The following is a 16,326-nucleotide window of genomic DNA, read 5'->3' on the forward strand; positions in this document are numbered from 1 at the left end:
GCCAACCACAGACTGCTGAGAGGCAATCTATGCCTGGTAATCAAGGCATACTCTGATCCAGCACTTTATGGACGTGTTGTACATCCGCAAGCAAATGCCATTAGAAAAAAAAAACAGTCTAGGGACCTAAACGTCATCTGCAATTTAAATAGGACATATTGGAGGCCACCCTTTTCTCCAAAACAGACTTCCCATCCACGTAAAGCCGAGTTCCTTCCTGCACTTAAGTACAACTTGGATCAGTGGATAGTGAATCGTAAATTTACCCCTGGTCTGCCAAATATGTCTCTATTAGAAAGAGAGAGGTTGTAAATGTTCTGTCACTCTTACCCAAGCATGTACCACTCCATAAAGTGCAGGACACAAGTGCTCATCAGCAGTTGAGGTCTGTTCACTGAGCACACGCAAGCAACTGTGCAGTCTGTGGCTACCACACCACCCATACAGTCTAGGAAGGAATCGCTACTGCAAAACTAAACCAAGGATATACCCCTTGAGCCTGAAGAGCAGGGTCAGTCCACCCAGGCATTCTACATGTATGTGTTATGGTAGTGAAGCTTTAACATTAGCTTTGTTACTTTGTTCTCAGCGCTAAGAAAACTGACTTGTGCAGTGAGACTGTCTACTAGACAGTATACACTTAATTCAGGTTCTTCCTATTCTCTGATTAAAAAATAACTCTCAAGCAGCCCTTTCAGTGCTGTATCTCCCTACTCTATTCTGTGCACAAACTGGCTACTAATACACAAGTCCATATGAAGGCACACTCCCAACCTTAGTAAACTTTGCTGTCTCTTCTCTCATTCACTTTACAGGTCGAGTTTGTATTACTACACGCCCCACTGAGACCTTCACCGATAGCCAGAGAGGCAAGCAGTGGAAAAACTGTTTTCTTTGCATTGCACCTGGTTCACACCTTTTTTGCTACCCCTCAACCCCCCCAATACTAAATCTGTATTAGATTCCTGCTGTTTATGAAGCCATCATTAAATGACTAGTCTCTCATCAAGACACAAGTGCTCATCAGCAGTTGAATTCTGCTCACTGGTAAGCCATTAGATACTTACCTGGTGATCCACAGCTCGGAGGTGTTTAAGCCCGCTCTGTTCGCACACACGGGCTCACTTCATGCCCCACCCTGCCCTCTAATCCCACCTGCCCCCACTACATCTAGATTTATTCTAGGCACTAACCCCTCCCAATAACCAGCAACCAATCAGAACAATACTAGTAACTTATCTCCTCTACCGCCCACAGTACCCCACCCACTTCGTTTAACTGCTCACCTGACACAGTCATGCTACTTACTACATAATTTACTTACACTTCTTACCAGCACTCTTCTTGCACACCTTGCATCCTTCCAGGACTCTATAATAGACGCACCCCACCACTGTCACTGCACCCTTACTCTCACTTCTGTCCATCACTCACCTTCTAATTACACTTGTCATACCATCACAATACATCCACTGTACTACCAGTCACCTGCTACATTCAAACAAAAAATATCCCTAAAATATGACTCGTTAATTACCAGATTTATAAAAGTTATGTTTACTGCCCTATCTAAATTAACGCTCACTGGTGATATCCACCCTAACCCTGGTCCTGCCATTACCAGCTCCTAACCTAAAAATCTGCCTAATAGCTGCTCCTTCTCACAACTAACCTCCAACAGAAAGCCATCTGACCTCCTGTTCATGTGTCTAAATATCAGAAATAACTAATAAAACCCATGACCTAAATGCCAACATAGCTTTATACTCTCTGATATTCTCATCCTGGCCGAATCCTGGCTCAAACTTTACATCCAAAGTGAGGAAATACTCTCAACGGGTTATAACATTGAGTAGATAGGCCATCTAAGAAAGTGGGTGGTGTGGCTCTAAAGTTTAAACACCACCTCAACATCCAGATCCTTAATACATCTGCAGCCCACATTGGAAACAAAGAAATCCCATATGCCAAACTCAAACTAAACCCAAATAAAACAATCAACATTATAGGATGTTACTTCCCACCTGGCCAAAACATCCCATCCCTGGAAAACCTCCTGAACTGGGCTAACCATTCTCTACCCCAGGAAACCATAATCCTAGGTGATTTTAATATCAACTGGATATCTTGTAGTAACAATCACCCCAGCCCACCACCTATACCTTCATGGTTTCTGCCAACTAATAGTCACCTACCCTGATAAATAAAAACTCTAACAAACATACTACTCTCGACTGGATATTAGTCAGTAAAGACACTCACTCATACCAGACAGCCTGAGTGACCAGACTCCAACATTCCTTCTGAGACACCACTTAAATTGTGCTAAACCCATCTATAGACGAATCTGAAATAGGGTAAACTATAACCCTCTTTCCTTTATCTCATCCCTTCAAAAATGTGATTGGACACCAGTAAAGTACCTAAATCTGGATGAAGCCCGTCCACTTCTTCAATAGCTCCTTCCTAAACATCCTAAACACACATGTCCCCATAAGAAATGCCTGAGTCAAAACACAGTACTCCCCTTGGCTACAAAAAAGCACCAGGGCACTAATTAAAATCAGAGATGAGGCCTGGGAGCACTGGCACTCCTCCTCCTCTAGACAGTCATTCCTAGAGTTGTGCAATAAGATCAAAAAGCAAATAAAAGAAGAAAAACAAAGAAGTTATGTCTTATCATAACGTTCCATCTGTGTTGTTGATCTTTCATTCATTACTGATGGGTTTGGTTCCAAGCCCTCGGAACTGAGTCAGCCTAATTTCAAGCTCACGCCAGCTAAAAACCTCTCGAGCTAAGCTTGTACCCATAGTGCCCTTCTCCCTGTTACCTCAGATCGAGTTTGCCCAGTATTAGTAAAGCAGAGGCCATTTCTGCACAAATTCCCTAACTCGACACTTGAACACAAAGCATCTCCCAGAAGCCTTTAGAGGGGGGAAGGAGAGTGGGAAGTGATGAATGAAAGAAGATCCAACAACACAGACGGAATGTTATGGTAAGATAAAACTTCTTTATCTGATGTTGTTAATCTTCTTTCCATTCATCATTGATGGGACAGAATCCCAAGCTACCTGAGAAACCTGGGTGTCCCTTATGGAAGAACATTCCTGAGCACCATTGAGCCGAAGGCAGTTCTCCCTCTGGAGACCACATGTAATTTGTAATGATTAATAAAAGTGTGTGGGGCTCAACCCATATGGCTGCTGCACAAATATCCATAGAGGCTCTCGAATGGAAGGCTACAGAAGTTGCCATACATTTGGTAGAGTGGGCTGAACATTCTGTGGGTATAGCCTTTTTCGCAAGCGAATAGATGTAGTGTATGCAGTCCCTTAGCCATTTAGATAGTCATCTTGGAGACAGAATTTTCCATTCTAGGTTTAGAGAAGGAAATGAAAAGTTGCTTGGTTTTACGTACTGCTTTGGTTTTGTCTAAATAAAACCTCATTTGTCTATGTACATCCAAAGAGTATAGACAGTAATTCCCCTTTATTAGTAAAATTTAGGAAAAATACTGTCAAGTCAATGGTCTGATTGATGGAAAAATCTGAAATAACTTTGGGAGAAAGGAAGGGTTTGTCCAGAGTGATACTCTGTCCTTGTGGAAGATTAAATAGGGCCTGTTCTCCTCTGCTATATTTCTGAATTTGTCCAAGGCTTTTGACATGGTGTCTCACAAACTACTAATCTCTGTTCTCACTTAACCTATCCTTTTCCCAATCAGCTACTGATAGGTCATCTTTCCAGACAACTGATTGGAACAATCTCCTCGACTTCCTGTAACACTCATTGTTCCCCAAGGCTCCATCTTTGATCCCCTACTATTCCCGCTCTTCACCAATGATCTATTCACAGCCACCAAGCATGCTTCTCTTGTACAGTATGCAGATGACTCCACTCTCATCTGCTCAGCCCGAACTATACCTGAACTTCACAAGATCACACAGGAAGCCTTTTCATCTGTAGAAAACTGGCTATCTAATGCCAGGTTATTACTCAACTCAAGCAAGACTAAACTTATCTTCCAACCCACTAACCTAATTAATCCCCCACTTTAATATTCTAACCAAAGACAATACTGTCATCTCCTAAACAGAACACACCAAATTACTTGGTGTTGAGATTGATAATGTCAGATTTGACACACTCATTTCTCTTACCATAAATAAGGGTCACAAAAAACTAGGTGCATTGTACAGAAACAAACAATTCCTCCCCAAGACAGCCAGAATTTCTGCTGCCAATTCCCACCTCATCTTCACTTTACTCTACACCTCTCCTATACTTACCTTAGACAAACAGACCTGAACAAGCTGAAGGCTTGCTACAATAAAATTGCCAAGTTTGCCACTGGTGCACCTTATTGCAGCCACCACTGTATCTCACTTAGAGAACTTGACTGGCTTGGACTCCCTCAACTTCTTCACCTGAATCAGCTCTCTCACCCACAAGTTAGTAAACTATCCTCTTAAAGTCCCATCCCTTCAAAACCTTCTCCAGCCCTACTGCTCCACTAGACCACTACGCTCCATCAGCAAAAATCTACTTTTAGTGACCAAACCCAAGAACTCAGCGGGAGAAGCACTATTCTCCTGCATCATGTCCAGATTATGGAACAACCCCCCCCCCCCATAGCCACAATGCCTTTTTGCAATTGTATCAAGACTGCACTAAAAACTCACTTAAGTCTCTGATTATGATCATGCACCAATCCCGACTAGTAACCCTCCTTTTTACCTCCCCTTTATCTCCCCTAGCCACCCTGCCTCACACAGTCTGATTCTTGCTTTCCTTTCTGTGCAGGCTCTGCCTCACCGTTTACCCTCCCCTTCTCTCCTCACTCAATCTCAGACCTGTTATAACATGCTTAACTACCTCACGTCATCTCAACTCCAAATACATATCCAACTGGCTTACACCTAGCTTCCTCACTACCACATATACTACTCACTCCGTCTCCTTTCTTACTCCTCTATCATCCCCTTCCATCCCATTAGCCCTTTTAGCTTGTTCAACCTTCGTGTGGAGCATCTGCTTTATATCTGTTTGAGTTTAGTGCAATATTTGTATATAATTTGAGCTTAGTACTATCTGTATATACATCCTACTTTTATTCCTAGCATCTAGCTAGATATTGGTATATCTGTTCATTACTATGTTTCTTCTTGTATGTATAGCTAATGTTTGCTGCAGTATGTATCATTTGCTATTGTATGTATATTCAGTTGTTTTTTATGTACTCTGCTGCTCATTTATTGTTCTGTGGAGCTTTTCTCCACTGGCCTCCGCTGAAAAAGGACCTGTGTCCAGTTGGAATTTCCCGGAAAACAAATGTAAATAAATAAAATAAAAAATGCATGGCATGAAGACCTGTGAAATACACTTGTGGAAGCATGGCTAGGCTTAAAAAGAACGTTTAGGGTTCTTAACCCAGTAATTACCTATGAATCTGTGACATGAACACCTCTTCTCAGAGAGAAACACAGAGCTGCTTCCCACAGATAAGGATTTAAACTGCAGCAGCAATCCCAAAATACTTTATGTATAGATATAATAAATGAGAAGTTTGCAACATTGTTTTGAGAAGCTGCATCTAATTCAGTAATTGTCAATGTTATGAAAGAGAAATTAAGAACATTTGTATAAGAAATGAAGATAGCTGTTTGCCCAAAAATAACTAAAGCAAATTCAGCAGTATTAGTCGACAGGATAAAAATAAAAGGTTCAAAATAGACATTTTCATTTGAGTAAAAGTAACAGTAACGCACAGTGTAAAACTGATAATTTTTGTCAAAGTAAACTTTGTTGTTTAGAACTACACGTGTAGCCTAAACAAAATTCCATGCATCAGCTCAGTTCTCGAGGTTACAAAGGAAATATAAAACACATACAAGTAGAGGAATAAATATACTATCAAATACAGTACTACTTCCAATACACAAAAGAAAGTGCAAAGATATTTGCCAACACTCAAATATGGAAAACAATACCCTCCCCTGAGTTAAATTAACTACCCCATTTAAAGTAGTACAAAACACACTACATATTAAACAATGCCTTAATTATTTGTCTAATATTGCACTGAGTGAGTTAAATAGTACTGACTATGGATTTGATAAATAGTTACTGCACTTCATTGAAACTTTTATAAGTATATATTGCACAAATAAAAGCTAACTTGTATATCCAGACCTCTGGGAATAGTGTCTGAGTTCAGAAGTCTAATTACTGTAGGATATAAACTGTTTTTTGAATCTTGTAAATACTACAGTGGCAACAGAACTGAGACATTTAAGAGCAGAAATGGTCTGTTAGGAATTGTGTAGCATAATCTTAGAAATATTTCTGATTTATTAATAGTGCTTTTACTTCCTAGGTTGGCTATGGAACAACAGAAAATAGCCCTGTGACATTCATTGGATTTCCACAAGATGAAATTTTGAGGAAGACCGATACAGTTGGGTATGTTGGCCCACATATTGAGGTAAGGATAAATTGAATTGGGTGGGGTTGAGAGGTCTCTGGTAAGGAGAATCGTCAGTGTGTTATGGAAGAAGAGATGTTTGTAGTGCTACTTTAGTTTTGATGTAGCTGCTGTGAAGGGACGCTCAGACCGAATGATTGCAATGGAACTGTGAGAATGATACCACCAGCACTGGACTGGTCAAGACAGTATGGCAGCTCAGGGACAAACACGTTTGTGTAGTAATTTGCCATAAAATGATAATTGTCTGTCACCAGTGAGAGAGCTATTGTGGAGTGATTAAAGTTCATTTTCTTTACCTAGACCATGTCTAGAGACTTAATAGCTCTAAAGAAGAGAGGCAGTACCAGCAATGAGAGCATACCCCTAGCTGTGGACAGAGGTGCATTGTCAGATGTTTGCGACTTCATACTTAGTCTTAAAACTCTGAAAACTTGAAATGCGATACTTAAGAAAAAATGCAAAATGTTGTTGCACATTAGCATTTTTAAGAGGGCAAGTCCCCCTGCACACCTAGATGTTGAGGTTTGAAGCACCCTTACTGCAGCTGCATACATATTGCTTACTCTGAAATTTCTGTGCCAGAGCAAGAGGGAATTCTTCAATGTAACAGCAATTTCAAATGTATTTGTTCCCAATCCCACATAAATGTCATAATTTTGAGAAGCAGACTTAACCCTTATTAAACTTTGAAAAACTATGTAAACCGTATACCAAGGAGTTGTGTAGTTTCCATGTTTATTTAGGGCCAGAAAAGGGACAGCATAATAGAAGACCTTGAAGTAAATTAAAGTGTAGCTTGGTAGAGTGTCTTTCAGATAAAAAAAAATGTTAACGATCACCATTAGTTCTTTTAATCCCTTGGTGCCATCTGACAAGCTGTCCTTAGCACTCAAAGTGCAGCTGAATTTGGTACCTGGAAAATCAGTTGTGTGGTAGTCATTTTTCAGGTTAAAGTTAAAAATAAACAACACATTAAAAATTAGCTCAAAATAAAATATTTTGTGAGTACCTTTTCTATTAAAGTAACAAAAAAAAAAGAAAAAAAAAAAAGAGGACAAGGGTGGGAGAGACTGCCTTTGACACAGGTATCTTTAGGCCTGGCAGATAAAGTACTTCATACTAACTCCAAAAATTTCTTTCAGCCCCTCTTTTTGTTTCTAGAAGAGAGAGACTCTTCATTCAGATCTGAGTTTATGGGTTCCAAGATAAAGGGATTTCATTATTTTCTCTCCGGCAGAGGCAGTGCTGCTGCTTTGAATTCTGGGCCTATTGGGAACTAATTTTGTGGCACGTGGCAGTGTATTCCTTGGCAAATTTCCTGTAATTGAAAGGGACGAAGACTGAGGCAGGCATATGTAGTGTAGGAACCCTGTCTTTTCCATCAGAAATTTTAAAATTTGAGGAGGCCCTTTGCCATGGGAAACGAATCTGCCCATAAACCTTGGTAAAAGGTGAACTTTCCTGTACTCAGTAGTTTGATTGGCTTACTGGGAGAACCATTCTAATGGCTCAGAAAAAAAGCAGTGAAGGATGTGTCCATTATGGCACCTGAAAATCAGAGTACAGGCTGTACATTTTACAAACTCAGAGGGTTGATTTAGGAGTGCTGGAGACATTTTCACAATCTGCCTCCAAAGGATCTAGGACAGGCCAGGAGCAAGGTTGAAGCAGGTAAGTAGACTGGGTAGAAGGGCAGTGCCAAACCAGATGTAAAATCCTCAGGACTTGTGGTGTCCACACGTTTTCATTTTCTGCTAACCAGTTCTTTGACTGCTAACTTTTCAGTTTTTCCATTTTGTGGTGACCTGTTTTTTTAGGTGGGATTTTGTACTTATGGCCAGAGGTCAAGGATGATGTTGCTTGGAGTGCGGTAGCTTCCCCTTGCTATATAATGCCAGAGGATTATGCATGAGCAAGACCAGCAGATTCTGGGCATGATTCCAAAAGACTTCCTCTTGGTGTTAAGTGACTTACTCTGGTGTATGCCTCCTTTATAGATACGACTTTAAAATGGAGTTGGTCACTTATACCATGAGCAAGTTTTTTGGACACTGTCCCCTTCCACTGTGGCATTTACCACTTAGGTGGAGTTTGTCTTCTGCAAGCACACTTCTTAGTAAGCTCTTCCAGGGATGTTATTGACCCTCACAGAATGCCAGTCCATCCAACACTCCAATTAAAACTAATCCAAGCACATTTAGGATGCCATTATGATTAATGGCTGTTCTCAACATAGGTAGTAGCCTGACCGGGACCAAAGAACAGACATGCTAAAGCCAGACCGATTCCATTAAAGGAAGAAAGAAGCCTATTGCAGATGAGGAATGATCTTCACAATTGTCTTAAACCACAGAGTTTACAGGTATATTCAGAAGGTCATGCACCACTTTAGTCAAATGTGTGGACCGTATCAGTAGCACAGTAAAAGGATGGGCATTATGTATTACTTAGAATGTATGTAAAACCTTTCATTTGCGTGCACTTTTACAATGAAATGCTAAGGATAAAGAGATGTATGTTTTGACCAAACTGACAATATTCACTTTGTAAGAAAATAGCGGCACGTGGACAAATTTAGTCAAGTCTGACACTCTGTGGCCTCAGTGACTTCAGCCTGCCTGTCAAGAACTGCTCGATTTAGTTATTACAAATTCATATGCATACTTCCCAGTCTCTCTCTGCTTTTGGTGAAGTGTACCAATTTTCACTTTGTTCCACTGCTCAGCTTTCTTTTTAGATGGCTACAATTTCTACTCTTTCCTTGATTCAGATGTAGAGCCATTTAGAGACTGGAGTCATCTTAAGGTGAAACTGAGTTTAGGAATGACCAACCAGTAGAAGAGCATGGCTGGAAGCTCGAGATTTCTTTCAAAGCAAGTTTTGTACAATGACTGTAATTGTAATAGTAAAAGTGACAGTGAGGTAAATGCTGTGTTGCCCTTGCCATAATTTAGCTTGATTGTGTTCAATATGTTGCTGTTTGTTAAACATGGTGCCATTAGCTGACCTGCATATTGTATTCCATTTCTGAACCTACTACCTGCAGGTACTGTGCTGTCTGGCACACAAATTAATTTAACAGCCAGAATCCAAGAGGCCTGTGTTTAAAGACATTTGGGATGTGATTTAAAAGAAAATAATAGAATGCTGAAACATAAGACCAGACTACAGAAAAAAAAAGTTTAGTTATGCCGCAGGATTACAGTGAAGTCATGGACACAGACCATTCTTTGTAAGAGTGCACTTCAAGAAATTGCAATCCAGAATTAATTTGTATGGATTGAGATCTGTGGTTGTACAGAGTGTGAACAACCTGCTGATGCTTTCTGTTCTCTCTGAATCTGTTGCTACTATGTCCATACACTACTTGGGTAAGATAAAATTGTCATTTATATATCACATGAACCCCTCTTTCTGTATGAAAACTCTCACTTTGGTGTTTGTGATGGTTTCAGGTAAACTGTCAGCCAGTTATACCTCTAAAGTGTTCCTGACTTTGCCTCACCCCTAATCCTTCACAGTAACTAGTCCATCAAAAATGCCACACATAAGAGTTTCATTTTTATTGCTCAAAAATACATTCAAAACGTATTGTTCTGCTGACATTGTAGGTGAAAAATTGCTACAGATACAAAAATAGTTGTCAAGAGTGTGTGTGTTATCATGAGCAGTCACATCACTGTTTCATACTGTTTGGAAATGTTCAAATGTAATATAGAAGTGCTGTAAGGATGCATTTCTACTGTACTTATGCAGTTGTGCATCTGTTAGCATTACACTGAAAGTCTTAATTTTACAGGTCGTACTCCCAAAAATGTGACTTAATGCATCACGCCCCCATCTTCCAGACATGTGAATTTGTGCTTTTGATTTGATGGTCCCTTGCCACGATTTTGAAAGTTGAGTGTTATGTTTGTTACTTCAGCTGCTACTACTATTTACTGTTGCTTGATTGGTATAGAAGGTGTGCTAAGATGGGAAATGCAAGTAAAATTGTGAAATACAGTGCAAACAGATCTACAATCAGGGTGGAAAACTGCACAGAATATTTAGAAACATTCATTTTACTATGACAAATATTACTGTAGTCCTAGGAAAAAGGGAAGATTTCTGTAGTGTTGTATACTAGTTCTAATAAAGCAGTAATAGTAACAGTGGTAGCAGTAGTAATATCCATTTGTTAACCAGGTAGGCCCGCTGGACACAGTCTCTTTTCAGGGGTGACTTAGTTAAGTGAGTATATTTTAGTTTAAGTGGTAATACAGTGTGCTGTGATGTTACTGGATGTTCAATAAATCAGTAGCATAAAAGTTCATTAATCATACAAGATGTCAACTTGTATGCCAGTGAGCAAAACACATTCACCTATACCCAGAATGTTCTGTGGGTAGGTACTGCACTCAGTATGGCACAGCTACAGGGCAGTACATTGGGAAGAAACTGTGGGACTCTGAGTGGATGCCCATGTGAGGTGTCTTCATGGTGGGGACAGAATCTGAGCATCATCCATGACATGGAAGTGTCCACACCTAAGAGAAGAGGCATTCTGACTACTAGGTATGTTGTGCCTAGAGTGTAGTGTACCATCTGTGTAAGACTGGCTTGTGACCATGCAATGTTCCCTACAAAGGCCACAGTAGGCAGTTGCCACTATCCTCATGGATGTATTCAGTAGCAGTCAAGTGGGTAATCGGTGCCTTCAGCAGGCATGTCTATCTTGTCACTGTGTATGCACTGCAGGATGTATTGTAGTCCCCGACATGGTTGCATGTCATCACAAAGACCACAACAAGCATACTCGATATCTCTGACAGTGTGAGTAGTGCCCATCTATGCCCAAATTGCTGACCTACAGAGCTGCTGATTGATGTGAAAGATTGCACTCTGGTCAGGTAATGTCCTGGAGTCGTGGTGGTGATGGCTATCTACACTCCTGTCCTTTATGTTGAGTGCATGTACCGCAGAGATATTTACTTGTACATATCGACTTCTTGTCCCTTTGGCAGCCTTACTCCAGCAGTGAGTAATTTGGAGGACCCACAGGAGGTGCAGGTTTCATGGGTGTCTGTCAGTTTTGGTTTGTTACATGCTGCAGGAGACATTTAGTTGTAAGAGTTAAGGGTTGTGGCAAGTAAAAAAGCTACCTTTTGATCATTTGGGAGAGAAGGCTAGTGGGTGTTAAATATGCACCGATTTGTGTGGTGGCCTCATAGGTGAGTGAATTGACATACTTTGTTCTGGGCTTTTTGTAATAGAGACAAATGAAAATTACAGCTAGAGGTGAGGGGAAGTGCATATATGGTTAAAGGCATAAAAAGAGACTTAGTTGTAGTAGTATGTGAATTGTGAGATTAGGTGATGGCAAATTTGTAAGAATGTTGAAGAATGGATAGGATTTTAGTAACAGTCTGTGTGTAGTGTAATTGGGAAGGTAAGTGATGTGTTGGGAGTTGCCAAAATATGAACAGTGATTTATTGGAGTTAAACTTAGAAACAAGGTGCCAAATCATTTCATCATATAAATGGGATAGAAAGGATAAGGAGATATATACAGAAAGGGGAAAGATCATGCAGAGTGCCGTACGAATCAACAACATGAAGAGTACATAGGTCGGAGGGAAGAAAGACAGGTATTCTAGTTTTTACATGTTGGGTGCTCATTTTCATTTAAAAAAAAAAAAAAGTATTGGGGAAGTAGCAAGGAGCAAGTGTGGAAGCAGCAGCAGATGAAATAAACCTACAATGCAGACAGACTGAGAAGTATATATTTGATCCAAGGCAGGTAACAGTGTGTGAGAAAGGGTGAGCAAGTGGTAATGGGGTGGATTAGACTACAAATGAGGTGGGAGAGTGGTTCACAGTGAAGGTAAACCGTCTGACAGAGGATAAGGAGAGGTTTAGAGGACCTTCTTTGACTGGCTCAGTGGGGAAAATGTCAGGCAGCTCTGTGAGCAGCATTATGTGCAGGATCCACTTCTGGTGACCAAATGGGTGGGGCTGGATATGCAGTTCAGCAGCACATTTAATACTGCAGGGTACAATTGTGGGCATCTAGCTGCTGGTCCACTTTTGTTCCTCACTAGTCACCAAACTTCCAACATATAAGACACAGGATGACCCCTACCAGAGAAACCACCTCCCCAATCCTACAGACTGGCCACAGAGGCTACTGTTAAATCCTCCAGGTGACTATCCACTGGATGACCATCACCATACAGACAAACCTGGAGACTGCTGGGGACCCAGCAACAAGCACAAGGGTGTGTGCAGAATATAGTGGCCACCACTTTCACAGCCAACTCCAATACTGCCCCTGTAGGAGGAGGTGGGGGAGAAAAGCAAATGTGACAGATAGTACAAGTTTATGACAGTTTATTAAAATAGCACAGTGCAGACAGCAATAGACTATGCTTATCCTACCACATGGAGAATTTGTCGCATCTCCTTAGACTGTCCTATGTATGTTAATTTCATTGGTAAATGGAAGTAATCAACACAATATAAACTTTACAAGAGATGGCAATTACAGCAAAAGGAGAAAGAAAACTTTTAACATTTACAGTGACAAACCAAGTACAGAGTGTGTACAATAATACTGGCTTCCTTTTCCCCCAGTCGGTTTCCTATTTGTGGAGCAGGTCTAGATTGCACCTCCACAGGTCATTGCACATGTTCCTGCTCTGCTCATCAGAAGTGTTCTGTTAAACTGGTAGAGAGTCAAGCTTTCTAGAGGGGGCCATGATAGTCCTCTAGCAGGTGTAGGAAGATTTTGGCTCCTGGCTGTACAAGGTGGGATTCCTGCTGAATTCAGAGGTCATATCTACTTTATAGGTCAGAATTAGGAAAGAAAAAAATGGTAACCCAGAAAGCACAGCCAAATATAGCATGCATTTGTGTCCACTACATTTGGTGGTTTATACTGGGCTACAAGGTCATGGATGATGCTCTTCTGTCTGTCCTGCAAGACCTGCAACGCAGTGGTGGGCACCATTGAATGACCTATTGAACATGTTGAGTGTAACAGCATGTTGAGGACTCTGAGTGATGGTAGACGCCTACCAACCAGATGGCCCCATGGAAAGTCACCCTGCACAAAATGCTAGTATATTTTGCATGTGTGCCTAATGTGGGAATCATTGGAATTGCTTGTATGGTGCACCAATGTATTGTGCATAATTCTCAGCACAATGCAAAGCACATGGCAGTTGGAGGGGCTGCCCTTTCAGCTGATGCATCAGACAGGTGGAGCATCTAGGGTCATGACAGCAATGTGAGTGCAGTCAGTGGTCTCTAGACTAGGCTATAAAATGCCTACGTAGTGGTGGCTGTGCTGTCCATGGTAGCAAAATGTGCTTCTTTACAAGTTGGAGCAACATGAGAAGGAATTGGTGTAATATTCACAAATCCAATGCCTGTGAAGTCTCCTGCTGTTTCAAATTAGATGCTGAAAAGCCCTCATAACAAAATTGGTTAATATTAAATGACTTGAGAAAGGCACTCTGTGCCTGAGCTGTAATTCCATGTGTGGGCAGCAGTTGTCTTCTAAATCGCTTATGGTGTTAAACACCACTACTATGTCCTAGTCCAAGAGCTGATGGGATATTAGTCATTGATAGACCCATCTGCAATGCAGAGAGTGATGATCCATTTAGTGTTAAGTAACTGTAGCAGAAATGTAAGTTAAGTTTACCAAGTTAAATAAGAGCAGAAGTTTTTAGAAAAAAAAAATTTTAGGAAATTACCAAGTTTAGTAGAATCAGGGCATTTGGTGGAAAGTATTAGTTAAGCAAAATATCTGGAACTTCTGTTGGGAAGAGAAAAGGTCAGTCTTGGACCTTGGATATAAGTAACACAAAACAGAACTCCAGTAAGTTTAGGACTTACCGACAGCATATAATGAGAACAACAGTGGCAGGTACAAATGATGAAATGCCAGTGAAACGTATGGCAGATGCAGTATTGGCAGTTTTATTTTTAACCGCATATCTCTATGCCCGTTTTTTTAATAATCAATACTCAAGCTAAACTATTAGGTTATGTTGACAAGGGGAGCAACATGCTTATGAAGTAATAAGAATTTTGGAAGAAATTATCAGGATACCACATTTTCAAGAAACCAAATTCATTTGCCTTTAAAAGACCGGGTTATACAAAGCATTTAGAAAAATACAAATGATACTTTAGGCCTTAGAAAGATGAAACAAGCCTAGACACACTGTAAATATCACAATCGTATAAATCTGTATTATACCAATGCCAAAGGTTAAATAATCAAGTCGGAAAGCTTGAAAGGTTTGGTTGCGCATCAACAAATTAATGATGTATCCATTTCTGTGGCATGCAACGGTATGGACAATACAAAACTGCTAAATCCTAGTAATTTAATTTATGGCAAGCAAAGCAGGGGGTGGCATGTTGTTGTTTATTAAAAACTCTGTTATTAGAATGTTAATCTGACAAAGCTGAAATATTACTTAAACCTTTGTGGTACAGTCAGAATTGTTCTTAGCTGCAGAAATCCAGATTTGTCTGTTGAAGGTCATTATGGCTTTGTAAATGGTCTTGAGTCAGTATGTTTAAACATATTTAGTAAATCAGATTTTGAACAGACATGGGTAAGCCTACAGTAATAGAAAAGAAAACCCTGGTAGTTTCATTATTTTCATGGAGTATATAGAATTCTTATCATTCACTCCAGCATTACACAAATTGCTCCATTTCTGCCTTCCCTTAAACCTCACACTTCCTTCTGAACATTATTCTGCATGTATTGCTGTCAGAAATTCCATTTACTTCCCTTTTCTAAAGATCCTGCCTCCAGTTATTTTATCACCTTTGCGCAATATTCACTACTTCAGTTATAGGTGGTTTTGATTTTAATTTCCATGTTTCTAGTAATTGCTTTATTGACAGCCAATAACATTAAACTTAGTAAAGTTGTACTATTTTTAGGCAATTGAATGCCTATGCCCTGGCTCACAGGAATCAGTCCCTTAGAAACGTTTGCTCCATCAAACTTTCTGACACAGTACTCTGTAGGAATTTTTTTTAGATCTGCCAAATCGTTAATCCCCGTACACTTGTTCCTAGTTCCCTCTCTTTTTCATATCTCCAGTGTTTGCTATCTTTCGAGGAAGTCCAAATATACCCAACAATGCTCGATGCTGACAAAATTCAACCAAAGGAAGACAATTCAAAATACACAGGCAAAAAACCTTCCGGATATTCAATACTATCCAGGATTTGTACTGAAGAATCTGGTTTTGAAGGGGAAACCAATAGGTTGAGAGGTTTTTTACAAGACAAGGGGTTACCATGATGAGATGGCCAATAAGACCATTTCAAATAGTAAAGCAAAGAGGGGACATAGGTATAAACCATGGCTACACTCACAAGCATCACCAACTAGGGAGATCAGTGATGACAAAAAGGAAGAGCGTAATTTTAAATTGATGTTTACATACAGCAGTAACATCAAGGACATCACTGACATTATAAAGAAAAATTGGAATATCCTAATCAGTGATGACAAGGTTAGGAATGTAGTAGGTCCCCACCCCATTTTTGGATATAGAAAGAATAAAAATCTGAAGGACATTCTTTGTGGAGAGCATACCTTACAGGACAGAAAACATGTTAAGCAAATTGGCAGCACATCATGTGGAGCATGCAAGGCATGCCCCTATATTAATAGGGATACAACTTTTGTGCATCACATTACAGGTAGAAATTTTCAACTAAAAGCCAGGGCAACATGTAGGACCAAAGACATAGTCTACTTGGCTGAATGTAATTCTTGCCCATGTTTTTATGTGGGCAAGACTAATAATATGTTCAA

General features: G+C 40.2%; 1 protein-coding gene across 1 annotated transcript in view; it reads left to right on the forward strand.

Moving 5' to 3' along the window:
- The window catches only part of LOC122812920 (medium-chain acyl-CoA ligase ACSF2, mitochondrial-like), a 910,993-nt gene that overhangs the window by 760,446 nt on the left and 134,221 nt on the right, over positions 1–16,326 (forward strand). The window contains exon 11 of the mRNA XM_044084978.1: positions 6,378–6,485. Within this exon, the coding sequence (XP_043940913.1) occupies positions 6,378–6,485 (108 nt within the window). The remainder of the gene's footprint in view (positions 1–6,377; positions 6,486–16,326) is intronic.

The sequence above is a fragment of the Protopterus annectens genome, chromosome 10.part0 (assembly GCF_019279795.1).
Source record: "Protopterus annectens isolate FY-2018-M chromosome 10.part0, PAN1.0, whole genome shotgun sequence".
Classification (NCBI taxonomy): domain Eukaryota; kingdom Metazoa; phylum Chordata; order Ceratodontiformes; family Protopteridae; genus Protopterus; species Protopterus annectens.